We start from the raw sequence: 27,311 nt of genomic DNA, 5'->3' as shown, positions 1-27,311 counted from the left end.
AGTGGGGATAATGTGGTATACTGTATAAGGCAGAAAATGAGAAAATAAAAAGTCCCATCAAAAATCTGTTATCATATTATCTCTTAATTCTATTAAGCCCTTAGTAAAGTTGGATTATGAACCTAATATGTAAATATAAACATATTTGCTAATAAAATAAGAACAAGATCATCTGATAATAGTACATGACATTTTATTACTACAATGCAAGCTAAAGCATGAAGCGGAACAATCATTTAAAAACACCAAAGACCCTTACATAGCAAAGGTTAAGAAATAAATTAAGACTCCTATTGAGCTGCACCCGGGAGTAAGGATAGGCCTCATTCACTTCGATCCTTGGGTTCACGGTATTTCCACTGGATATAGTCAAAGATGTCTCTCTCACTATCCACTGGCAGGGGTTCTCCAGCAACTCCTACAAGTAAAAGGAAAAAAAAAAATTGGGGAGAATTTGAAATATAAGGTAGAGTTGTATGGATTCATTTTCAGGAGAAAAGGCAACGGTAACTAAACCACTGAAAAACAGATATTGACCACTGCCATTCCCCCATGTGACCTTGTGTTTCAGCTTCATCACATGTTACCAGTGCTACAAAAGGAATCAAAATGTCCCTACTATGGCCACCTAATTCATGATTTTGCTCTCTGCTGCATCTCCATTGTAGCTAACATATGTTACATGAAATATTCTAGTTACTGCCCTCACTACTCTCAATGTGTTCCTTGGATGAGCAGAACTGGCATCAGCCGCAAATTTATTAGAAATATAGACTCTTGGGCCTCACACCAAGACCAGTGCTCAGAATCTGCGTATAATGAAGCCCAATGTATTTGTATGTACAGTGACAGGTTAGAAGCTCTGCCCTAGTCTACCAGAGATGAAAGCTCTGTTTTATACTTTTAGGACACAATGACAAAATCTTTATTTTCCTAGTCTCTATTAGGAAATCACAGTTTATTGTAAATATTAATAAGATCTATAAAGCATAAATTAAGCAACTGTTACTCTTTAAACTTGCAAAGCATGGAGCAAAAGATGCCAAGTTTGTACTGGCACTAAAAGCAATGGTACCTGCAATGGCTCTTCAGATGTCTTGGAGATATATTTAGAAAATCAAAATCACACTTTAGATCAATAAGATTTTTTATTGATCATTACAGAAAGGATTTAATCCATTTTTAATAGCGCCAGAAATAACTTTTGTTACTATTTCAATTGAGCACCTGAGAGCACTGTAAGGATTAAAGTCCCCTTTGCTGCCTTAGGGACTAACAATATAAAGAAACTACAATTAACTGATGTAGTTACTAAAGGCTTTTTAAAGAAACCAAAGTTGCTAAACTTCTTTAAAAAGTTTTCTCCAGATGACCAGGATTATCTCTAGTGTACACACAAATGCTCACCAGTGATTCCCAGGGGGCGAATTGTGTATTCATTGATTGTGAAGCCCTTTTCTAGGGCATGAGTTCGCATATTCTTATTGAAAATATCACTCCCAGTGAAATAGAGAACACCACAGTAATACTGATCCTTGGGTATCAACCTAAAAAATAATTAAACAGAAAGACAATCTTTTATTAAACATTTCAAATTTGGCAAAAATAGGGCTCTTAAAATCAATACAGCACAAAACATCTAAAATAAGTCTATGTCTCTAGTAGCTTAAGAAGAGACTATCATTAGGTTGACTATTCAAATCACCCTAACCTTGCAATTAGTTTAGGTTTCAGTAAACTATGCTCTGCAAGAGGAGTGGAGAAATGAAAAGTCCTATCACTCACTACAACTAACCTTCCCTAAGAGGAAACTTTTTTTTTGAGCTGTAGAAGGCATCATGGTGAGATGCATATCTAGAGAAAATAAAGGAGGTTCTGCAGACAGCCATTGCTCTTGACAGTTTCAAGATAACACTGATTTTAGCAGGAAACATAACACTTTAGAATGAAAAGAATTTCTAGTCATTCATGTGAATTTGAAGATATACAGAGTGAGAAGGGAAAAGGAGGAAAGAAGGAACAAGTTAATAGGTCAACAACACATTTTGAGTAATACCTGATATCAATTCTCCTGTGCGGATATTCGTTTTCATCATTTTTAGGGGGAAGCTGGCAAACACCCTAAAATGAATATTTTAAAAGAATGTTTAAAAGATGATTTTAAACTCAAGGCTCAATTTTAATTGTGTTGTTAAATGTGAGTTTATTTTTGATTTGAACACAGAGGTGGTTTCGGGATTCCGAGCTTGTCTAATTTAGCAGCTTTTCCATGCTATGCAATACATAATACTATGTGTTATTACCTTTTTATTATTCTTTACAACTAAAGAACAACATGAAACAACAGGCAAGGATCCTAGTTACGAGGATTTGGCCTTTGTGTGATTCTAAACAAGAAGCTAATCAAGGAGACTATCAAACAGGAAAACAGAGATCAAAACAGAAAACAGCAAATTGAAGAGAGAAGTTGTTGGGGAAAGAAAACAACAAAAGAGCTATTAGTAATATTCTCAATTAACAAAGATATTCCATCCATGAAATAAGGGCAGAATACTATAAAAAGAGAATACTCAGGGACAAGGTTTAAACCAGAATGAAAAAATACGATAGAAGTAAAAAATCTGAAATTGAAGAAATGTCTCTCAGAAATTAGGACAGATGGAAAATAAGGAAAGCGTAAAAGCTAACAAAATTCAAACAAAAATTAAAGGAACATTATCTTCTTTTTCTACAATTGAGTTTTCATTAATGTTCTAGAGTTTTCAAACAAAAATTATCAAGGTCTGTTTTGTTATCTTCTATTTTTCTTGTAAAATGGAAAAAATTCTAGACTGGTCAACAACCTCTAAAAATATAAAAAGAACTATAAACATCAACAAAATTTAAATTAAGAGTTTCAGATGGCACATTCTACAAAAATACACAAGCAATGGGTGTCTGGTCCTAAGAACAGTGGAGTTGGTATATATACACCACTAAAAGTCTTTTTCACTCAGTAACCTGGAGAAATTAAAATCTAAATTGTGTATTTTCTTTAGCTGTTCCAATGACTTCATGATTAATGAAACCTGTTTATCTTCAAAATATGAAACCTACCTTCTTAACAAGTCCCAACTCAACCTTCAAATGGATCAGAAACGATTTCCATCTGGAATTAGCATGAGATATTACCTTGCGGATATGGATGTTTGGATGCCACAGGCAATGATCTTGCTGTTTGTCACATCAGTAATAGGATTTCATCTAATGGCTTTGTTCCTTTCCTCAAGGCTAATTTTATTTCCTGCACTTTTTCTGAAGTAGTAATGTTAAAGAATTTCTCTGTATTATTTTAAATTCTTTATTAGAATGAGTGGATTAGTTTTGTTTGGCATTTCAGTTAAGTAGCCCATGCTGACTGTCTGCAATAAAGCTTCTTTTATTTTCTTAAGGCAGTCAGTTATCTTCCTATTGTCCCTTGAATCCTTACTGTGGGTATTTCAGTGAAAATCATCTACAGCCAAATCTGAACAAAATGCTGAAACTTGAATTGTACTCACCATGTATGAAATGAATAGATATCTAAACGGAGAGGAAATTTTTCTTTTTTTTCTCTTCCAAATGTTGTTATACTCACAGGAAGAACACCTCACTTATCTAAAGACCATAATTTCACAAAAAAAATTTTCCATAATAACCCTGGCTTACCTAAGGTTTGATTACTACTAAAGGAATTTATGTTTTGAAGATAACTTGAAAACCACATGGATGGTCCTATCTTTAGTTAGCGGTTATAGCAACAAGAGGTTTTGAAATCAAGTGACTACTGAGTGAGAACGGTTTATTTCACTATATAAACTGAATTCATTTTGCAATCTATTTTATTTCAGAAACCTAGAGATCTTAAATTCTATGGATAGGTCTGCTATCACTATTCATATACTTAGGATCACCACTCTAACTCCTGCCTGGCTATCTCTTCCCCGTTATCTGCTTGGTTAACTTCCTTCCCTTATTTGTATTCCCAAAGGGCTGCTCCTGATAATCTTATTTAATACTGTCTTCTGCATTCCCATCACCTCATACCATGCTCTCCTTTTTTTTTCAATAGTACTTATTCCAACATGCAATCTACCTTTTTATATGTTCATTGTTAACAACCAGTTCCTTTGTACCTCCAAATATAGGTTCTATAAATTCATAATAAATCACAGCTCCTAGTGCCACAAATTTAGTAGAGGCTTACTACATATTTATTCAATTGATTGTATCTTCTCATCCTACTGGTATTCATTCTCCCCAATTTTTTCTCTCATATTCCTATCTTCTCTCGCTTCTTTCCCTTCTGCTGTTTCAAATTTAATCCTTAGTAGGTTGCCATTCTCAATGAAATCGATTTCCAAACAGAAAAGTTATTATTATATCAGTACAGCTCTCTGTACAACTCTGTGAAGATTCAATATCTTCAAAGATACTTGTACAGACTCTTCAAAGTTTCCTGTATGTTACTTAATTTGATCTGTAGAACAGTCCTTTGACAAATGGCAAGTATATAATTTTATAGATAAGAAAATTAAGGCCTCATGGAAGTAAACTTGCCTAATATCACACAATGAAATTAGTAATGGAGACAGAATAAGATCTTATATCTTCTGTATCCAAATGTATTTTACAATGCAACAGACTAACCCCCTTCTTTGCAACAAGATACAAATCACCTGTTACTGCCTCCAAAATTGATCTGAAAGATGAAAGATGACCTGGAGTGCTTCTTATCCTAACAAATACTAATTATAAATGTTAAAACAGCAGGCCCAAACATGGCAACTTTCAAGCTTCAGGGAATACATGAGTCAATGGGTAATATCCAAACTGTATACACAAACTATCCACTAAAATGGTTTCCTATGTCACAAAGGGCACAAAGGACTTAAGTTTCTTACTCTTATTGTCATCTGGGTCTTCTAAACTTTAAAAAAAAAAAAAAAAAAGCCCATTTTCATATTTTTTAATAATTGGTTTTCTTCTAGAAATCGATCTGGGGGATTTCTTTCTGGCAAAACCTAAAAATGTGCTGCTAGATATATAACTAAAAGATAGGAAGGTAAGATAGAGCAAAATTTTCCACAGTCCCAGCCTATGCTGGGACGGAAGAGTGGCCTGAATCTTTCCCCTCTTACATGTGTAACAAAGTCTGATGAGGCCTACTCTGTAGTGGCAACTGGGTTTGCCCTTGTACTTCCTAGGCAAAGGGCTTCTCTTCTTTGTGCAGTATCCAGGATAACCCAATTCCACCACTGTCAGCAGCTCTTCATAGTCACACATATTTGGCTACCGCCTACACTCTTCTGGGTCTACTCAGCCCACTAGCTTGTAATTTTTCCTTGTATTCTTTTAGCTGGATTCCTACAGCTCTGTTAGTTTTCCTTTAGATCTCGTTTTTTTATCTTTTTTTTTTTTATAGAGGCATGTTTTATTTATTTGTTTGTTTGTTTGTTTTGTTTATACATGCACTGGGTACAGTCAGAAGCGCAGGAGGGTGAGAGAATTCACCGGAGCCAGAGTGGGGAGCAGAGCAGGCAGAAGGACCGAAGCACACTGCTGAGGGGAGCAGCGGGTGGCAGGAGAGGTCTGCGTGTGCCATGTGGGACCCTCCTCATGTGGCTGGGAGCAGCCGGGGATCGCACCAGCGCCACAGAGGCCGCGGGCAGCTTCACAACCCAGTGCTCAACCGCTGCGCCACCGGGGAGGCCCTAGATCTCGGGGTTTTTTTTTTTTTTTTTAAGCACAGCAGGACACTATTCAGACTATTATTGTATTACTGGTTTTATTTCCTCGTTGCTAACTCCAAAAACCATCAGAGCACTTCTCAGATAGGGAGTCCCAGTGCTTTTCCAGAGACAACGACTGCAGGAAGTGAGTTAGGTTAGAAGGGTCCACAAAATATGCCTGTGATACTTTATTATGGAAAAAATTTAATATATCTAGCACATCTTATTAGGATTTTATCTGACTGAATGATCTTTAAATGTAAGATTTATGCACATTCATTTTAAGTGAATTAAAATCAATCTAAGTTTATAAAGAATATTCATGAAGGGGCCTCCCTGATGGCCTAGGGGTTTAGTCTCAGCGCTGTCACTGTGATAGCCTGAGTTCAATCCCTGTCCAGGGAGCTAACTCGTACAGCACAGACCTCTCCTGTCTCGGCCCTGCTTCCCTTAGCAGTATATTTCAGCATTTACAAACCTTATTTTTACTGACATCTAATGTGCGTACATACATTTAGGCACAGAGTAAGAGCTCAAAACCTGATAGATTTGGAGGAACAGATCATAAATTTAATTCCCAAAGACTGACTAGAATTATTACCATTCCCAAGTTCTTTTGAAAACACTGATGTGGTCTATGGTAAAGGACTATGGGTTTTAAGGTGGGTGTAGAGTGGTAACATACATCTGATGAGCTATGAACCTATATCCTTAAATCATATATAGTGCTGTAAAACAATGCTACCTCAATAAAGGAAAAAAATGAAAACTTAAAAAAAGGAAATCATTGATAAAGTGTGACCTACTTAGGCAACATACTCTCACAGCCTATTAAAATTACCATGTTTGAACTTAATGACATGATTTTTTTGTGTATATGATTAAATATACATTAAGATTTATCATTTTAAACATTTTAAAATGTGCAGTTCAATGGCCTTAACTGTATTCACATTATTGTACAATCCACTTCAAAATGTTTCATCTTCCCCAACTGAAATTCTGTAGTCATTAAATAACAACTTTCTGATTCCCATCTCTGCCCAGGGCCTGGCAATCACCATTCTATGATCTAAATGACATGACATTTCTATTATCTCTCTCAATCATTTTCTTCTACTTTTGGCCAAACTGTTGCAAATCTATGAATTGAGATTTGCTGATTTTAGCATGTCCACTCTCCAAAACACAGTGTCTTTCCTTTTGGCCATATAACTTGGGAAAGGGAGGACACAGAAAAAAGGGATCCAAATGATGTATTTAAGTAAGCATTAGAATAAAGGTAATCCTTTACTACCGTCATCCTAGATTTCCATTTGCCTTCCTGTGGGTTTTTAAACAAAGGGCCATTTATAAATCTGCTTTCAATCTATTTGCTATTTGTATTGAATATTGAAAATTTAATTTCCTAGGATGACTACAAGATTTTGACAGTTCATCTTAATGGGTTTCATTGTGAAAATCTCTGAAAATGTCCCCAACTATTATTAACTTCTCTACTATTGTTCCACGTTTCTTCCCCTTTGTGTTCTATCTTATATACCTTAGTTCCTTTCTTTCTTTGGTGTTGTAACAGATTAATACTCTTCAGAAAACTATAATCTCACTTAAAAGAATTCTGAGTCAGCGAATATGAGAACATGTGTTTTTCAGGGAAAAACTTTCTTTATGTCAACATAATTATGGATATTTAAAAAATAACATTATGTTTATTTATGTTGCGGGCACAGATTACTTACAAGCAGAGAATTTATTTATTTATTTATTTATTTAATTTTTTTTTTAGCTTTTAAGTATTTTATTAAAAAGTTGGTATTTATACCATAAACTGCTAAGAACTTAAAATTCATCGTAACATTTACTTCATTTTTTGGCTTGACCTGCTAGTAAATCTTCAGCTTCATTGATTTTTGCTGCTATGTAAGGAGATCCTCCCTTGTCTGGGTGATTTAAAAGCATAATTCTTGATAAGCATCTCTTATTTTCCTTTATTGGCAGTAGGGCTTACACCTAATATTAATGCTGCTTCCCGTTTTGTCATTTTTGGTTCAAATCCACCTCTGTAATAGCCACCACTGAAAGCAGATTTTGGTAGGCTTTGAAAAACTTGTTTTACTTGAGGCTCCATATGTTTCATGGCTTGCAAAACAGCGGCCTGCAAATCCTGCAGCAGCAATGGTTAATCCAACTGCTACCATTGTACTGGCCATGGCTCTGGCTCAGCTCTCCTGCCTCCACCGAGCGCGGCTCATCCCAGACCAGAGGCCGCCGCCACCAGCCCCACGTCCCCGCCAGACACCTGCGTGGCCACCACTGGCTGGCACAAGCCCTGGTGCAGGTGCTCCGGGAAGTACCCAAGCAGAGAATTTAAAACAAAATTATTGACTAAAATACTCTGAGATCAGTATTTGCTAATTCTTGTTCTCTAAGATCTCATGGATATGCTATTTATTGACTAATACTAAGTTACAGAGGTTACACACTTAGAATGTGTGTAATGGTTCCTGAACAGCATCCAAGGTTTTTGTTCAGATTTGTTAACTCAAATGAGTACTTACCATGAACTTTGTTTCACCCTTTGACAGAGTATCTGTAATAAAATGGACCTTTTGTAACTGCTCCACAACACGATGTAACAGCTTTGGCTACAGAATTGTAATTAGGGAATAAGAAAAAGAGCAAACTCTGTTACAGCAAGACAACAATTTTAACATGAGTTTTTTGATTATCAGGAAATGTCTAGTTTTCCTATATCCTAGAGGAGTACATTTTTCTTCTAACATAAAATCTACTTTGTTAAATTAAACTTTTTTTTTTTTTTTACACTGCTGAGGGTTAACAGCGGGCATGGCAGGAGAGGTCTGTATGCCATGTGGGACCCTCACTGATAGCCGAGGATGGAACTGACACTGCAGAAGCTGCGGGCAGCTTTACAGCCCAGCGCTCAACCGCTGCGCCACCAGGAGAGGCCCTTAAACATTTTTAGAAACCATTTTTACCAATATTATATTCCCAAATAAGCATCGATTGTAATGCAGTATTATTTAGCCATAAAAAGAAGGTAATTTGGGGGCCTCCCTGGTGGCACAGGCAGTTGAGTGCCACGCTGAGGCTGTCTGCAGCGTCTGCAGCGCGGGTTCGATCCTGGCCTGCTGGTAAGAGTCCCACATGGTGCGGCAGACCTCTCCTGTCTTGCCCACTGCTCCCCTCAGCAGTTGTATTTCGTCAGTCTGCCTGTTCTGTTGCCCGCTCTGTCTCTGATGAATCCTCTCACCCTCCCGCGCATCTGGCCTGTACCCCGGTTCTTGTATAAATAAATCAATCTTTGGGAAAAAAAAAGAAGGTAATTTTGCCACTTGCAACAATATGGATAGAACTTGAGGACATTATTCAAAACAAAATAAGCCAGGGACAGACAAATACCACAGAAGTTACTTATATGTGGAATCTAAAAAGAGAGAAAAAAACAACCAAGCTCATAGATATGGTTGGTAATTGTAAGAGGCAGGGACTGAGGGCTGTTTTAAAGGGATAATGGTGGTCAAAAGGTATCAACTTCCAGGTCCTCCCTGTTAACCTAAGGATTAAGGTTCAGCACTATCACTGCGAGGGCCTGAGTTCAATCTCCAGCCAGGGAGCTAACCCACATATGACATAGCAGACTTCTCCTATATCACCCACTATTCCTCTCCCCTTAGCAGTATATTTCAGTAAATCTGCCTGTTCTGCTCCCCACTCTGTCTCTGGTGAATCCTCTCATCCCCTTCATTGCTGGTCTATACACCAGTTCTTCTATGCATAAAAAAATTATAAATACATCTTTTTTAAAAAAAGGAATCAACTTCCAGCTATAAAATAAGTAAGTCATGGGGATATATAATGTACAGCATGGGGATAATAGCTAATACTCTATTGCATTATCTGAAAGTTGCTAAGAGAATAGATCTCTTAGAAGTTCTCATCATAAGGGGCCTCCCAGGTGGCGCAAGGGGTTAAGACGCAACCTATGAAGCAATCCACAGCCACTGCAGCATGAGCTCGATCCCTGGCCAGGGAGAAACCCACATGGCACAGTGGACCTCTCCAGGCTCACCCACTGCTCCCCTTAGCAGTGTATTTCGGTCAATCTGCCTATTCTATTCCCCCCTCTATCTCTGGTGAATCCTCTCACCCTCCTCCACACCTCTGGTCTGTATACCAGTTCTTGTATGCATAAATAAATCTTTTTTAAAAAAAAAGTTCTCATCATAAAAAAATTTGTAATTATGCATGTGATGGATGTTAGATTTATAGTGGTTATACATATGAAATTAATATAATTTCATGTCAGTTGTATCTCAACTAAAAAAAATTTTTTTAAAAGCTGATTCATTTTTCAAAGCTATATTCCAAAATAAAAAATATTTATCCCTCATGGGTTTCCTAACAGAGATAAAGTTTCTCAAAACTGTAGTTTTAATAGAAAAATATTCCCGGGGCCTCCCTAGTAGTGCAAGTTGGTTAAGTCTCAGTATTACGAAGCTATCAGCAGTCACTGTAGCAGGAGTTCAATCCCCGGCTAGGGAGCTAACCCACATGGCAGGGTTAGCTCTCTTGTCTCGTCTGCTGCTCCCCTCAGCAGTGTATTTCAGTCAATCTGCCTGTTCTGTTCCCTACTCTGTCTCTGGTGAATCCTCTCACTCCTCACACCTCTGGCCTATACCCCAGCTCTTGCATGCATAAATTAAATTTTTAGGAAAAAAAAGAAAAGAAAAATATCACTTTATTAAAAACCTGACTATTGTACTGAGCATTTCTAAAATATCTAATAACAGATTAATATTTTATTAAATTTCATTTATTTCAAATTTAGATTGTCCTCCTAATTCCTTGCAGAAAAACCATGTGTGTCCCTTTCAACAACTTATTTTGCCTTTTATCTTTTACAGAATGCAATCAGTACAAAATACTCTGACTTTCCAGAAAGACAGAAATAAAAACTTACTGATAAATTATCTATTTCTCATTTAGAAAATGATATTCATTGCTATGTAAGACTGGTCACATCTGAATTCTGTGGTACCTGTTTGGCTGATTCAGAGGTAAAGCTTGGATGGGTTAGAAGGACATCCATGTCACCACTGGACTCTGCACCTGTGTTAACAAAGGATACATATGGGATTCTCCATGTAAATTTATCAATTACGTAAACACAGAATCAAGGTGATGACACACATAGAAGAGCCTTACTTCTTACAGCCTAACTTTCTATTTCACTGTGCTTCATATTCAGAATTACTTAAGATTTCAATTTTCTGTCCAACTATTCAGGTATATTGATGTAAACAGCAGAATCTGGGATAACAACAGTAATTGGCATTAGACAAAGATTGCATACATTTGTTAAATTTCATGTCTTAAAAATGTACCTTATATACATAAAATATATGCACAATAAAAAACATTTGAAAATAGCTTTAAAATACATCTATGAACACTGTGTATATAAAAATCTTAAACTATATACTCTAACTCTGTAAAGGTTAATCAGAAAACACAACTCAATTCTTATGACTGAATTCATTTAATGAATATTAATAAATGCTACTCTTATGGTATCATGAATAAGAACACAGCACTTATCATAACTTAGGCTTTTGTTTTGACCTCGCTCTACAACTACATAAGTTCACCAGGTTGTATACTCTTGTTGAAACCTTTCTTTTACTAGCATACTATGAAATTTTGTCTCCATTTAGATGTTTTTTTATTTTACTTAAGATGTCTTTAATTTTTTCAGTATTGCAAATGAGGACTGTTTTACTAAGTCTTTGTTTCCTTGTCACTAAACTATTAAAAACTACTTTGTAAGCATTGTACAACTAAATAAGGACATATGTAAAAGCATTTAGACAGTAACTGGCACATGTCATAAAATAATCCTGTTGATAATCCTTTATTTTCACATTTAAAAGTATAATAAAAGTATAATAAATGCAAAACATACTTTTGGTCACTTTTGCTGTATCTCTAGATCATCATCCTATATGTCAATAACCTTAACCAGATATTTACATGGAAAGAAGACTAGACTGAAAGTGTGCAGATAACAGCACATTATGGAAGATATTTTAAAATGTCATTGTCTTCTTCTTACTTATTTTTGTTAAAAGTTAAATGTCTTTCACCATTCACCTGCCAAAAACATTGTATTACTCGATCTATTTAAAAAAAACAGAAAACAAACTAGTTGAGCAAGAAAATGGAAACAACCAAGGATCCACTAATAGAGGGCTACATAAAGTATGGAACATCCACACAATTGAATGTTTTGCAGTTATAAAAAGAATAAGGGAGTGCTCTATAGACTACTGTGAAAAGATCTCAAGGATATATTTTTTAGTGAAAAAAAGTGTAGTACTGTGTGTGCGTGTGTGTGTGTTTGCCTTTGTGAAAGAAAGGGAGAAGAAACCAGGAATATATATTCTGCATTTAGGTATATTTACATTAAGAGATATTGAAAGAATACACAAGAAAATAGTTATAAATGGAGCAGTGGTGGTAGGAAGTGAAGAGAGTAACTGGGGACAGGGTAAAGGAAAGATTTCCTAGTGAATACCTTTTATGTATTAAAGCATATAACTCTATAACCTATTCAATAATAAAAGTAAAAATGAAATAAATATTAAAATCCAGAAAAGCTGTCATATTCAACTGAACATATATTTGGCTTGTTGTGCTTCAAAGTCTATGTTTTAAGGTTATAGATCTCAAGGCCCTACCTAAGGAGATTCTATTTAGTAGGTTTGTGGCAAGGTACAATGTGTGTGTATGTATGTATGTATAAATGTGTGTGCACACATACATATGTACACATACACACACGTATTTTTTTTTTTTAACTTCCTTGGTATTTCTGAAGCACAGACAGACCTGAATAGCTGGTTAACTTCAATCCCATATTTTGCAAATATGGAAAATGTATGTGAGAGATTTACTTAAAATCATGTAGCAAGTAGATTTGGCCTCAGAACCCAGGTCTTTTGGCCTCAATCCAATGTTCTACTTTTCAGCAATTATGGATTTAGTTCTTTTCTCTCCCCAGCTCTAGATTCTAAAGCAGCTATTTAGAGCATTTGTGATAGCCCATCAATTACTTCCCTTTTTTTTTTTTTAAGATTTATTTATTTATTTATACAAGAACCAGGGTATAGGCCAGATGTGCGGGAGGGTGAGAGGGTTCACCAGAGACAGAGCGGGGAACAGAACAGGCAGACTGATGAAATACACTGCTGAGGGGAGCAGCGGGCGAGACAGGAGAGATCTGCCGCACCATGTGGGATCCTCGCCAGTGGGCAGGGATCAAACCAGCGCTGCAGAGGCTGCGGACAGCTTCACAGCATGGTGCTCAACTGCCTGCACAACCAGGGGAGGCCCCCATCAGCTACTTCCTAAGTAAAACTCCAGGGGCAGTCAGAGAGTCAGTCAGATATCTATTCCACAGTTTTAAATGAAGTTTTCCTATTCCATTTTTAAAGTTAATATGTTTAAACTGATACTACCCTTCCAAAATTTTCAGCCAGTCAGAGACCAGGATTGTGTGGTTCTCATTTTGCTCACATTCACATAGTATATGGCTTTCTTCTGAAGAGCCTGATTGCCGTCTGAAATTGGTTTTGAAGTTGCACTTCTGAGATACTATTCTTAGAACCATTATAAAAAACTTAGAAAATAAAAAAGCAAAGATAAAAAACTACTCACATCTTCACTAATATCTAGTCGAATAACCATTACTAGGATTCTGATATACCTAAAATTTATAAATTTTCAGGATGATAAAAATATCTTCCTATAATAAAATCAAGATGAATTTCCTTTCACTTTAAATACATATCCCCATCTATAAACAAATAAACTTAGCTACCACTACTGGATCTTAGTAAATTTATGAAGTAACATAAATTACACTATTTCTCATATACATTAGGGAGTTTTAACATGAAGGCATGAATAACCTATTAAGAAGTATGTTACCTCTTCTGAAACTGCCACAGACCGTAGCAATGTACTCAGAATCCACTTTTTTAACTTCATTTAGTACAATATCCTAATAGAAAAAAAATTAAGTCAGTATTCTAAAAATGCCTTTTCACTGGTGTCATTTCAATTCTAATCAATGAATACAATTTAGCACACTCTTACTTGCATTTGTAACATCTCTTCACGAGGAATTCTTTTCTCAAAGTCCTCAAAATATCTATAAAGACAGAATAAGTAGATAAAATATTTTTATGAAATTTAAGTCTTAAAAATTAAATTCCTATCATATTAAGTATGCTTATACAAGATCATTATAAAATCGAGACTAAAATTCATTAAGAAGACAACAGCAAACTTCGTGGGGGATGGGGTATTTCCTAACTTGGATCAAAATCCTTAAGTGTCATCATTTGTGACATTCCAGATACTACATTTAAACTTATTTATAAACTTCATGTTCACATGCCAGGAGTAAATAAGTATCTTAGGTTGTTTCAAATAAGACTGCTCTCTACTGGCAAGTCAAAGGATTACAGTCTATTGCTCTTATCGGCAAAATTAATATAATTGAAATAGTCTAAGACATGGAAGAACTCGGATAATCTTATGTTAAGTGAAATAAGCCAGTTCAAAAAGCCCATCTGTTGTATGATTTCATATGAAATCCCAGAATAGGCAAATCTATAGACATCGAAAGTAGACTAGTAGTTCCAGGGGCTGAGGGGGTGTTAAGGATGTGACTGAGGAGAAATGGGGAATGCTAAAGGGTATAGGGTACTTTAGGCACAACAAAAATGTTCTAAAATTAGTTATGGTGATAACTACAACTCTGAATAAACTAAAAACCATTAAATTGTACACTTGAAATTGGTGAATTACATGGTACATGAATTACATTTCAATGAGGTTGATACAAAATAGTCTCTCAACATGAAATGAAATTTAAGAATGATAAAGGATCTGCTAAAAACCAATTCCCACAATAACCAAGTTCTTCAGAAGATCTCTACTGACATTACAAATACCAGGAAAGTGAGAACTACAGCACTCAGGTCTCTTACTGGCTCACAGTTTTTCAAGAATAAGTTAACAAATATTACAGTAAGGCATCAATTGAAAGTTCATTAAGGCTATTACTATTGTATCACCAACCAGACAATATAACACCAGAAAAGATACATACATATAGTTGATACACTATAAATAATCAACTAGAAGGATTATATTTGGTATACAAGATAATTACTGATGCTGATATACAACATGCCTACTAGTTATTCTTACACTCCTATTTAGATTTTGGGTTATTTTTCCTTTTGTCTTTTCTTTTTAAAATTTTTCAGGTTCATGTATTCTCTGGATACACTTAACTTTTTAAGAGCTACATTGAACCTGTTTTATATTCTTACCTCAGACCATGCAGTACTTTGATAATGTAAGCATGAAATAAACACCCAAATTCAGTTCTATGTATTTTAAGAGGAACCTGCCAGCCAAAGTAAAAGAACAGGGCAAATACCCCAAGCAAGTAAACAAGCTAGAGAGCAAAACCAAAACATATGAATATAAGCATATTCTCTATGGAGTTTGCAATAAATCTTAGTATTTCTGAATAGATGGTTGTGCTTAGGTAAGTCTAGAAACTATTATAGTGCATGGAAGAATGGCTATGAAAATTTTACTTTTATAACTCAAGTGTCAAAAGAAAATTGCTATCTTACTTCAGCCCAATTCGCTGATGATGGTTCAATTTATCTTCATTTTTTCTGAGATCTATATAGAAGATAATGTTGAGATAAAATTTAAACATTTTTGGAAAAAAGTTAAGATCAGCAGTCAGTTTGACAATACCCTGAAATGATTTTAACTAGGCAATGAAAAAATTTCAGATATTAAAAACTAGATAGAAATGATTCTTCAAATCAATGGAGTAAAACCCAACAGTTGATCTAATGGTCACTTATATTTACTAAATATAAATTTCAGTAAATTTAATGAATTAAAATTTCAATTATAGTTATATGGAATAGTGGATAAAATACACCAGGATTATACCAAATTTCAATAACTATAGCAAAAAGCAACCATATGAGAAACTATATTGTCTAAATTATGGTTAGTAGCAGCAGTAGTAACCATCATTTCTGAAAGTATTGCTAGTTAATATTAAGTTCATCCCTATTGCTCATTTGTTCATTCAATCCTTTATTCAATTAGTATTTATTAAGTATAGCTTTGTGCAAACACTATGCTAACAATCCTGCTGAAATGAGAAGTATTATCTTTATGTTTTACTTTAAAAAACTGTCATCATAATATTACATCCTAAATCTAAAAGTGACTTAATTCCTTTGTTGTTCCTTTACTGGACAGCAGCATAGGAGTGACTCTTGTTAAAGAAACAGCAAGGTAACAGCAAGGTAAGTATTCTCAAAAGCAATTCCTGTAATCACCCTTACATTCACAAATATAGATTCTCTCTAGAAATATAAAATGGAGAAAAATAAACACTTTTGCAATATATGGAGCACTTAATATTCACAATTGTGTGCACACAGAAAACACTAAAGTATATGATTGAAAAGAAAGCACAAAAAATTTGTTACATATATTAATGGATAATTATAATATTACATATCTGTGAACTGTGAAATAATGTAAAATTTATTACAGATCTTTGAGGGATGTACTAAATACCCTTGAGAAACACTTTTGACCCCTTTAATCAATATTTCACTCAGATAAACTACGTATCTGAGAAGTAGAAAAGCAAGAACCCTGAGATGCTGTATTCAGTCTCTAGCTATGTGACTGACACAAATTCTTAATTTAGTAATATTACCAATTGATAAGTTCTTTTAAGAATTAGTTACTATTTTTAAATACTTGCTAGGCACCGACCACTCCAAGCGCTTTATCTATATTATTGCCTTACATCACACATTTCAGCAGAAATTATGATTCTATTTTGTAGCTGAGAAACCAAAGCACCCCAGTCTTCCATCCTAATAAAGAGGTGAACATTGGTTTCAAACCCAGGTGAGTCTCCAAAACCTTCTGGGTTACTTGCAAATAGTTGAAGCCACAAATATTAAACATCAAATGCAACAGACATATTATAATGAATCTCTCCATATATAGATTATGTACTTTTGAAAAGTATGAACAGATTAAATTACATTTTAAGGATTGTTGTATTATCTTCAAGAAAATGTTCTGTAACCATTTAACTTAGGTTCTACTTTCATCTCTTTTTTTTTAAAGATCTATCTATCTATCTATCTATCTATCTATCTATCTATCTATCTATCTATCTATCTATCTATCTATTTATTTAAGCACTGGGTACAGTCAGAAGCGCGGGAGGGTGAGAGAATTCACCAGAGCCAGAGTGGAGAGCAGAGCAGGTAGAAGGACCAAAGTACACTGCTGAGGGGAGCAGAGGGCAGCAGGAGATGTCTGTGTACCATGTGGGACCCTGCCCCCTGGAGGCCAGGAATGGAACCGCACTGCAGAGGCTGCAGGCAGCTCTGCAACCCAGCGCGCAACCACTGCGCCACAGGGTAGGCCCTTTCATCAAGTAAAGCAAAAATTACTTTAATTAGGGCCTCCCTGGTGGCCTAAGGGTTAAGTCTCAATGCTATCACTGCTATAGCCTGAGTTCAATCCCTGGCCAGGGAGCTAACCCACATATGGCACAGCAGACTTCTCCTATCTTGCCTGCTGCATCCCTTAGCACTGTATTTCAGTAAAATCCACCTGTTCTGCTCTTCACTCTGTCTCTGGTGAATTCTCTCACCTCCCCCCTCTCCCTGCACCTATGGCCTATCCCCCAGTTCTTCTATGAAAAAATAAATAAAACCCTTAAAAAAATTCCTTTAATAAGAATTGAAGTTCTCTTATAGAATCTTTCTCAATTTACTCATAACTTGGCTTTTAGGCTGCAGTGTGTAGAAAATTGTCTAAAATTTTATTAAAGAAACAAAGACAATTTATTGCCTTTAATTAAACCAAGAAGCTACTTCTTGCTCTTTATTTTCTTTCAAGTTATAAATAAAACATGTTTAATATAGGAATATAAACTATACTATAAACCTATTCTCTACTGCAGATTTAAAATCTTATGATTTGTATGTGCTAACTACAAAAAAGATTTTTCATGTTTTAGTTTGCTAGAACATTGAATGGTTTTTCAAAACCATACTTTTTTTTTTTTTTTTTTTGTGGGACCCTCGCCGGCGGCCAGGGAACCAACCGGCACTGCAGAGGCTCTGGGCAGCCTCACAGCCCAGCATTCAACCGCTGCGCCACCAGGGTAGACCCTTAACCTGTAATCCATGACTTACTGTGTACACTCACCTTCTAATGTTTTAATTCCTTCATCTACAAACTTTCTTGCAGCAGATGGACTACAAAGAAAGAAAAGTATTATATTCCAATATCAAGTGAAATTTAGGATCCTTGTACCAATAACCAGTTATGTCTTCTCTTGTCAAACAAAAAGTTACTATTGACTTGCTAAAATGTTACATAGTTACTTTGGTATTGTTTGATTTTTTTAATCCAAAGAGTAGAGTTCTTGAAGCCTCAATCTAGGTAGACAATCATAAACTTCAACACAAAAAATATTTCTAAGCAGCCTGGTGTCATAATGTCCCAAGCACTTTATTCATAAAACAAAGACATAAGGCACTTGAAAACTCTTCATTTAAACAAGAACCTATTATGTACCAGATTCTCTTCTAAGTGCTGAAAATACAGCAAGAATAAGGAAAATACCTACATTCAACTGGAAAGAGAGACAACAGATATATAAATAAGTGAGAACTTCGAGTATTTTATATGACTTCCCAATGAGTCATGCTCATTTTCAAAATATTAAGTTTAAGAAGCTAATAGATTTTAAAATAACTTTCATCAATATGTTGTCATTTAAAGGAATAAACATAATAAATCTAAAAGAGTGCCTCATTCCATAAAGATAAGGGTTAAGTAAAGCATTGCAGCCTTAATATTTTATATGTTTATCCAGTGTCAAAGAAGGCCCCTTTGTTCAAATTTTGCTTAAATTTTAAGATAAAGAGTCTTCATTAAGAAATGCTGAATGCTTATTCCAAATTCATAAGGTGCTATGTTAGGTGCTATGGAAAAAAGCTTGTATACTTAAGATTATGTAATGCTCAAAGAGGCATAATCTGGAGGTAATAATAAAATGTACACAGAACAAGTGTCAGTAGAGTTTGAGGAAGTACAGATTATTTTTGGCTACAGAATCAAACTAGTTTGACAAAGGAGGTAACATTTGTCTAGGATGGGGCTTATATAGTAGAGGAAGCATCTGAAGAACGGGCCTTAGACATGTAAACAATAGAAGAGCACAGAGGTGGAAAGTCACAGATTCTGAAGCGAAAGTACATGCACTTTAAGTTGGCTGACATAAAAAAAAACTAACCCTACTTACTATTGTGTTGGTTTAAAAAATGGTTCTTACCCGATGCCAGTAACTCGAGTGAGGAAATTGATGGATGAACTTGTATCATCCTGTCGAATCTTTAAAGAAAAAAAAAGTCTAACAATGATTTAGGAATGCTTTGAGGACTCAAATGATCTTATTGGAAATGCAAATGATCTTTTTAGAAATACACCATCTGCTAAGAGACTGGAAGAGTTTTTATATTTTCCTGACAACCCACACAGATGTATTAATATAACTTAAGTGGTTATAGGTGAATTACAGAGCAGCATATGATGTCTCATCTCTAATTTATCCAATACTTTTAAAAGGCTTCATCATAAAAGACCAGAAGTTATCTAATTACTATCATCAGGATGAAATAAAACCATAAATATGCTTGGGAGAGTTTAAGCACAGACATTCTAAAAGATAATAATCATTTAGTCTAAGTTTATAATCTCCCTTCTGAATGGTACTAAAAATAAGGAGCTTATTTTATCATAGATGCTAAGTCACTTACATGCACATGAAATAAAATAATATTTTACTGAAACAATATTAAAATTTTTAAAAATAGAACATCGAAATCCCTAAATTCCACTCCTCTCCTTCTAAGTCTCCCCAGGATAACATCAATCACCCTTCAATGGTGCTACATGATAGTAGCCATAAAGATAGATACTATAATCAAATAAGCAAACAAATAAGTAAAAATTTTACCTTTTCCAGTTTACGCAATTTTCCAGTTGCTAAAAACTCATCAATCTTTTCAGCAATTTTTGTTCCTACTCCAGGCTACACAGAAAATTTTAAACATAGAAGTCATGTAAATATGCTTAGTGAATCACTAAAAGATAAAGTAAAAAAACAGGAAATGAAAAACAAATGATTGTTTTGAAACTAAGGAAAACCAAGTCCTAGTAAAAATATTTTCTCTCACAGACAAAATGCTTAAATATTGAAAAAAGGGAAGTCCTAAAAGAACAAATCTAAGTAACTCTGCTTTTATTGTAGAAAAATTAAGAAATAGGGCCTCCCTGGTGGCGCAAGGGGTTAAGATGCAACCTAAGAAGCTATCGGCAGCCTCTGCAGCAGGAGTCAATCCCTGGCCAGGGAGCAACCCATATGGCGCAGCACATCTCTCTTGACTCACCCACTGCTCCCCTCAGCAGTGTATATCTGTCGCTCTGCCTGTTCTGTTCCCTACTCTGTCTCTGGTGAATCCTCTCACAACCCCCCCCCCCCCACCGCACCTCTGGCCTATACCCCAGTACTTGTATGCGTAAATAAATAAATCTTTTTTTTTTTTTTTTTTTTGGTGGGACCCTCACCAGTGGCCGGGGATTGAACCGGCACTGCAGATGCTGCGGGCAGCCTCGCAACCCAGCGCTTAACTGCTGCGCCACCAGGGGAGGCCCATAAATAAATAAATCTTTAAAAAAAAAGAAAAAAGAAAAATTAAGATATAAAGTTGCATAAAGAAAAATATTAAAAAAAATGTTAACCTTATCACCTTGAAAATTAAAATAACGTGTAACCTCATCACTTAACTTCTGTCATATGTGATATGACATGTATGAGGTATAGATATATACATACTTTTTTCTTACAAAAACAGAATCATGGGGCATTTTAAAGTTTTGTTTTTTTTTTTTTTTAACTTAAAAATACATCATGGCTGATGCCTGTTAGAATACCCATCATCAAAAAGACAAGAGATAAGTGTTGGCAAGGATGTGGGAAAAGGATCCCTTGTGCCTTAAAAAATTAAAAACAGAATTATCATTTGACCAGCAATTCCACTTCTTGGAATATAGTATATCCAAATCAAACAAAAACTATCTCAAAAAGGTATCTACGCCCCCATGCATATAGCAGCATTATTTACAAAAGCTAAAACATGGAAACAATCTAAGTATTTGTTCATCAATTGGTAAACAGATAAACTTGTGGTAGACACAGACACAGACACATACACACACACCACACATACACACACATATTCAGTCACAATTATTGTGACTGAAAAAGAAGAAATTCTACCATTTGTGACAACATGAATGGACCCTGAAAATATGCTGAGTGACAAAGACAAATGCTGTATTTCACTAATATGTGAAAATCTCAAAAAAAAAAAAAAAAATACACAAAACCCCCAGCACACTCATAGAAAAAGAAACCAGACTTGTAGTTACCAAAGGTAGAGGGTGGCAGGAAGGATTATAGGGGAGAATGGGAGGAAGATAGTTAAAATGTATAAATTTCTTGTTATAAGACAAATAAGTACAGAGATGTAATGTGCAATATAATGATTATAGCTAACACAATTGAATGATGTATAGGAAAGTTATAAGAGTGGAAAAAAAATCATGAAAAAATTTCCATATTAATAAATAAACCCAACTACAATGGCTGGCTGCCTATTAATGTATTATAATTTACTTAATAAATACCCTACAGGTGAATATTTAGATGGTTTCCAAATTCTGATATAACAACTCTCTCATGAACTTCCTCTAGAGCAGAAGTTATGCTTTTGCACACATCAGCATCACCGTAAAACACAAAATGCTAAATCCTACTCTTAGAGTTTTTGATTCAATAGGTTGCATTTCTAATAAGTTCCCATGTGATGTTGATACAGCTGGTCTAGGTAACCAGTGGGAATCACTGTGCTAGAATTGCAAAATCCAGTATGAAACGAGCTACATGTGACAATTTTAAGTTTACATTAATAATAATTCAACTCATCAGTCACTCTAGTCACATTTCAAGAGCTTACAAGTCAAATGTAGCTCATGGTTACTGTATTGGACAGCAATGTTCTAGAATATAAGCTCTCTGAGAGCAGAGAGCCTGTCTTCTCAATGCTTCATCCCTAGCACTTGGATGAATAGCTGGCACAAAGGTGCCCAGAATTGATAAACTAATGAATCCTTATATACACATATCTCTATTGGTATCCTTTCAATCAATCCCTCAAAATGGAATGGTTGGAACATAGATTATATAGATTTGCCAACATTTTGCCAAGCCATCATTCAGAAAAGCTGTAAACTACCAACATTTCTACCAGCAGTAAATAAGTGTCTTTTTCTCCCCCACATCTATTTTCATAATGCTTATTTTGATATTTCAACATTCACTATAGAGGGCTGTATTTTAATTTACATCTCTAATAATGAAGTTGAACTTTTTTCACATTTTGGTCTTTTTAAACATTCAACATGCATAATAACATGTGTGTCAATTATTTCCTACTATCTCTAAGCTCTAAGTTCACCTTTCTGTAGTCTCAATTTATTTAACATTTAATCAACGTCCCAAGACTACTGAATATAGATTCAGCTTTGCAAAAACAGCAATTACCAGAAAGAAATGAACAAAAAGTTCAGGGAGTAGATTAGAAAAAGAATAATCTCAGGTTTCTCACTTCCTATGCTAAAAAGATACGTACTGACCTAAAGCAATTTAGTCCCATACTATTTTCTATACCTAACAATAAAGAATAAAAAACAACACTCATTCTGGAAATTTCAAATTTCTAGAATTATTGAGAAGCATTAAAATGTACCACAAACTAAGTCCTATGATTTATCAATAAAAATATAGTGAAAAGGAATAAGGATGAGATTTTCATATTGTTTTATGCAAAAGGAGTTTTGTGTTCATTTTAGAATCACAAGTTCAGATTGATGATGAGTGCATCAGAGTTTGTCAGACATTTTCTTCTAATAAATGAGTAGGCTATTTGCAATTAACATTATTTGTAATTAACAAAAAGAAATTCAATGGTGACAAAGAGGAACAAAATGGAAACAAAAGGGGTTCCATTTTGCTTAAGATTAACAGTGTGTCAATTCAGCAAGATAGAAACTCAGAATTTAAGTCTAGTGCATTTATAGCTTGCTTTGCTAGTCTATTTGAGGAGGACACACAGATGCTGAGACTTGTGTATGGCACAAAGGACTTAAAACCTATACACCAGAGCATGATTTGTACAGGATAATAATTTCAAGATGAAGATATAGCACATGATTAATGTAGATACTCTGTCACGCAATCATAAGATGTACAAAACATATGGTAATGTTATGATTCTGAAGGGTGAAAATATAAGGACAGAATGGTTTCTACTTCTGAAAGTTCTTGTGACATAATTAAGGCCAATCAAGTATTACACCTAAATTCTACAGGATTATTGTGAAACACAATGGATAAAGAACTACAAAAGAAGGAGATATCAGGACCGAACTAATCAAAAGTCATGTCAATTTTACATCTTCAACAAAAAATGAATAAAATATAGTTATTAATTTTGAGGAACTTAACATCTTTTAGTGATATTTAGATGAACAAAAACAATTTGACTATCAATAGGTAGACTTTCCCAGGATAGTCTCAGCAATATTATCACAAATTACTAAGAGAAGTAACTTGCTAGAAACTGTGACACTATTCACACAGGGTCTCATAGAAATCACAGAGAACAAGCCTAAATGCTGTAATACACACAGGGACCAGTCATGTGCTTATTGGAAGGTAAAGTTTCTTTGAGAACAGTAACTTTCACTAAATCAGTTAAGTTACAGGTTGGACTGGGGATCAGGAAAAACTGGGGACCAACATACTAGTGCCACTATGTCACCATACCCTTCTTGAAGACTAATACACAGCTGAAATTCAATGTGAGAGTAAGCAGATGTATAAATGTCAAAGTAGAGAAAGAAAATCAAAATTAAAAGCATTTAAAATACTTTTAGGGCTTCCCTGGTAGCCTTGGGGTTAAGTCTCAGCACTATCACAACAAGACTTTTGTGAAACACAATGGATAAAGAACGCTACCTGGCCTGAGTTCGATCCCTGGCCAGGGAGCTAACACACATATGGTGAAGTAGACCTCTCCTGTCTCACCTGCTGCTCCCTTTGGCAGTGTATTTCAGTAAATCTGCCTGCTCTGCTCCTCATTCTGTCTCTGGTGAATCCTCTCTCTCACCCCCCGCACCTCTGGCCTGTACCCCAGTTCTTCTACAAAATAAATTTTTTAAAAATGCAACTATAAAAAATATATGTATTTTTAAAACCACTTTCCCTCTCCCCCGCCAATAAAAACACTAAGCTTGAAAAAGTGTATCTGAGATAGCACTAATATCACTCTAAGAATCAGGGCAATGAATTCTATTTGTGTGGGCCAAGGCAGCGCCAAAGCAAATTTAGTTTTGTGGGAAACCACCAAATTCACACATGTGTGAACTCGTCAATCAATTTGCTCACTAAACTTACCAACTTCTTAGCTTCTGCTCCACTCTTTATTTTTTGTGGGTATTTTGCTATCACAGATGCTGCTTTTCTACAAGAGGGAAAAAAAGGAAAATCAATTAGAAGTTCAGTGTGGTCTTAACTTTTCTTACACTAGAATACACATACAGCAAATAAGCAGCTTAAACTTTTACCAAGATAACTAAGTTACCATATCCACAAAAAACTTAAAAAACTCAGAGGAGCTGACAGATTACCTTAACTCTAACTTCTGTAAGTATATTTTTTTAAAATTCTCGCATTTGTGGATGATTTTAATTGTATATGTAAAATTAGGGAGATTTGGGAAACCAGTAGCCTTTCCTTTTTGGCAATAGGTAGAATATTTCACTGGGTCTTTAAAAAAACAGCTAATTTGGGCCTCCCCGGTGGTGCAGCAGTTGAGCGCTGGGTTGCGAAGCTGCCTGCAGCCTCTGCAGCGCAGGTTCGATTCCCGGCCCCCGGGGTGAGAGTCCCACACTGCACGCAGATCTCTCCTGCCGCGCCCACTGCTCCCCTCAGCAATGTGCTTCATCAGTCTGCCTGCTCTGCTCTGCTCTCTGCTCTGACTCTGGTGAATTCTCTCAACCTCCCGTGCTTCTGACTGTACCCAGTGCTTGTATAAACAAATAAATAAATCTTAAAAAAAATAAACACCACCATATCTGATATTTAAAAAAAAAAAAAACAGATAATTTTTAGAAATTGTTCACAGCTTCTTTCACAAAAATGTACAACCTACTAGATTCTGCTAGATACCAAATTGGGTTACGGATGACTATTTCAAATCCATGGTTTAAAACTGCATTTCCCTGTGCCCTTGTTCTAGTTCTTTATTCCACTGCTCCCATTTTAGTTCTGCACAAGCAGTGACATGTGATTCTTGCCTATCTCCACCCATATTCAGCTCAATAATCTGGTGACAGAATGCGAAATGTAGTTCAGCTTTGCTGCTGATAAAAAGTCATATTACATCTAAGTCTAATGTGCTGAAGAGTCTTCGGAGATTTGATATTTCATTCAACTGTAGCACATATAAACGTTCAGATTTGGATTTCAATTTCTCTATTAGTATATTATTGATGATGAATTTCGAAAGGAAGGTTGTAGCGCAGTTTGTAGACGGAATTGTTTTGGTAAAGGCAAGGAGTTCCAAAAAATTTAGGATGGAATATCTTTCTGATTTCAAAATCATCAAATGTGAATGATAGTACAATCACTTAACACAGGAAGTCATAAGAGTTAAGGAAAGGAGGGATTTGATGAGTGAACTATACTGAATAAGCCAGGAGTTGAGTTTAGCTTGAAAGCGTAGAGATAAAGGGAACATAGGCTTAGAATATAGGCTTAGGAGAAAAGCCCAGTGAGATACAGATTTAGAGTCATAAATGATATCTGAAGCCAAGAAAGGGAAGATTCCCAGGAAAGTATGAGAGTGAGAAAGAGCTAAGGGCAAGCCTCTGGGAACTACCAACTTTAAAAGGTATAGCAGAAAGGTGAAAGAATGAAATGTTGTGCCATCATAGAAGTCAAGGGTAAAATGCGAAAGGAATACTCTAGTGGCGAGTGCTACTATGAGTCCAATAAGATGAAATGTAGGTGAGAGCACATTCAGAAGTAAGGTAGGACGGGAATTATACTGTGATAAGGAATGACCAGGGATGAGGCATTCTGGGAAGGTACACAGATTACTCAAAAGGTTAACTCTAAAGTGGCAGAAGAGAGTGTTCTTCTAGCCAGAAGGAAGTTATGACGATTGCAGGTGCATGTGGGAATAATGGTTAGAATAAGGGCCCCGTGGTTATGTGAGATGGACAAAGATGGGATCCAAAAAGATGACAGGACCAGTCACAGGAATCAGATAGAAAGATCTGATTCCTTGAATCACCATCTACTCCACACCTTCTAATGTCTTTATGACTTAAAATCACACTGCATCTTCAGTAATTCATGTTTAATGATGGGAAAAATATGTATCAGGCGCCACTTATTTTCAAAAAGTGGAAACTGATCGCAAATGATCCTCCAACACTCTTCCCAAATTCTCCCAAAAATACGGCAGTAAGGTACGACCAAGAGTCAACATCCTTGGCCCGTACTTTACCCACTGGACCCCTCAGTCCTGTTGATTGCCACACATCCCAGAACGCATGCTACCAGAAAATGTTGCACCGTCCCACCTGTAAGCATTGTACTTGTGGATAGCCTGGTTCACGTTCTTCTCAAAGTTTGCCAGTTCTGAAAAGGCAACAAGAAGCTCGGGTAAACAACAAACCATAACAACAACCCGTAAACAAATGGGCACTGAGATTCTCGGAAGGGGGACATGACAACCTCTTAAGTGGCAGACCAGAACACCACTTCTTCATGGGTCAGGCCAAAGGCAGCCCAGCTGGTGACGCAAGAAACCCCAGCAGGACTAACCAAGGGAAGATTCGCACGGAAGACGACCCGCTGCGAGGGGCGGACCTCATCTCCTAGGCTGTCGGGAGGCGAGCGAAGGACGGGGCTGGGAAGAAAGGAGAAAGCCAGGTGCCCCCGGCCCAGTACGAACCTGTGAGCATGTCGGTAATTCCCCCGTTGAGAGTCTCCTGTGGCGCCTTCCGTTTGCTCATGGCGGCCTGCACCCGAGGTACTCTGAGCGCTCAGAGTCCAGGGCTGGCCCCCTCTCCCACCTTTACCGAGGGGCCGGGACTTGGAGAGGGGGGCAGGACCAACCCAAGCCCAGCGAAGCCAGCGCAACCTGCAGAACAATGGCTGCCTGTGACAGGGGGCGCGGCGCGCGGCGC

At 36.1% G+C, this 27,311-nt stretch overlaps 1 protein-coding gene and 1 pseudogene across 1 annotated transcript; both read right to left on the bottom strand.

Annotated features, from left to right (window-relative positions):
• Nucleotides 1–176: 176 nt before the first annotated feature.
• On the bottom strand, nt 177–27,311 carry POLB (DNA polymerase beta). Its single transcript, XM_037526157.1, has 14 exons — nt 27,077–27,311; nt 26,703–26,760; nt 24,508–24,574; nt 19,945–20,019; nt 19,261–19,319; nt 18,129–18,178; nt 15,491–15,542; nt 13,932–13,986; nt 13,764–13,836; nt 10,813–10,883; nt 8,309–8,395; nt 2,057–2,121; nt 1,408–1,547; nt 177–418 (listed from the first exon to the last, which is right to left on the bottom strand). Exons 1-14 carry the CDS (start codon nt 27,135–27,137, stop codon nt 324–326), a joined length of 1,008 nt encoding a protein of 335 aa, XP_037382054.1. The 5' UTR covers nt 27,138–27,311; the 3' UTR covers nt 177–323.
• Nucleotides 7,543–8,298, bottom strand: LOC119257855 (mitochondrial import inner membrane translocase subunit TIM14-like; annotated as a pseudogene).

Source organism: Talpa occidentalis, unplaced genomic scaffold, assembly GCF_014898055.3.
Source record: "Talpa occidentalis isolate TD23 unplaced genomic scaffold, MPIMG_talOcc4v2.1 talOcc4.4, whole genome shotgun sequence".
Lineage (NCBI taxonomy): Eukaryota > Metazoa > Chordata > Mammalia > Eulipotyphla > Talpidae > Talpa > Talpa occidentalis.
Note: the sequence above shows the minus strand (reverse complement) of the source record. Positions and strands in the feature narration are given on the sequence as shown.

Excerpts from the sequence above, each read along its gene's own strand:
- POLB (XM_037526157.1), bottom strand. The coding sequence starts at position 27,137 with ATGAGCAAACGGAAGGCGCCACAGGAGACTCTCAACGGGGGAATTACC. Across the intron at positions 10,884-13,763 it reads CTGTGGCAGTTTCAGAAGAG|GTGCAGAGTCCAGTGGTGAC; the intron begins GTAACATACTTC and ends TTGTTAACACAG. Across the intron at positions 419-1,407 it reads TCGCCCCCTGGGAATCACTG|GAGTTGCTGGAGAACCCCTG; the intron begins GTGAGCATTTGT and ends TTTTACTTGTAG.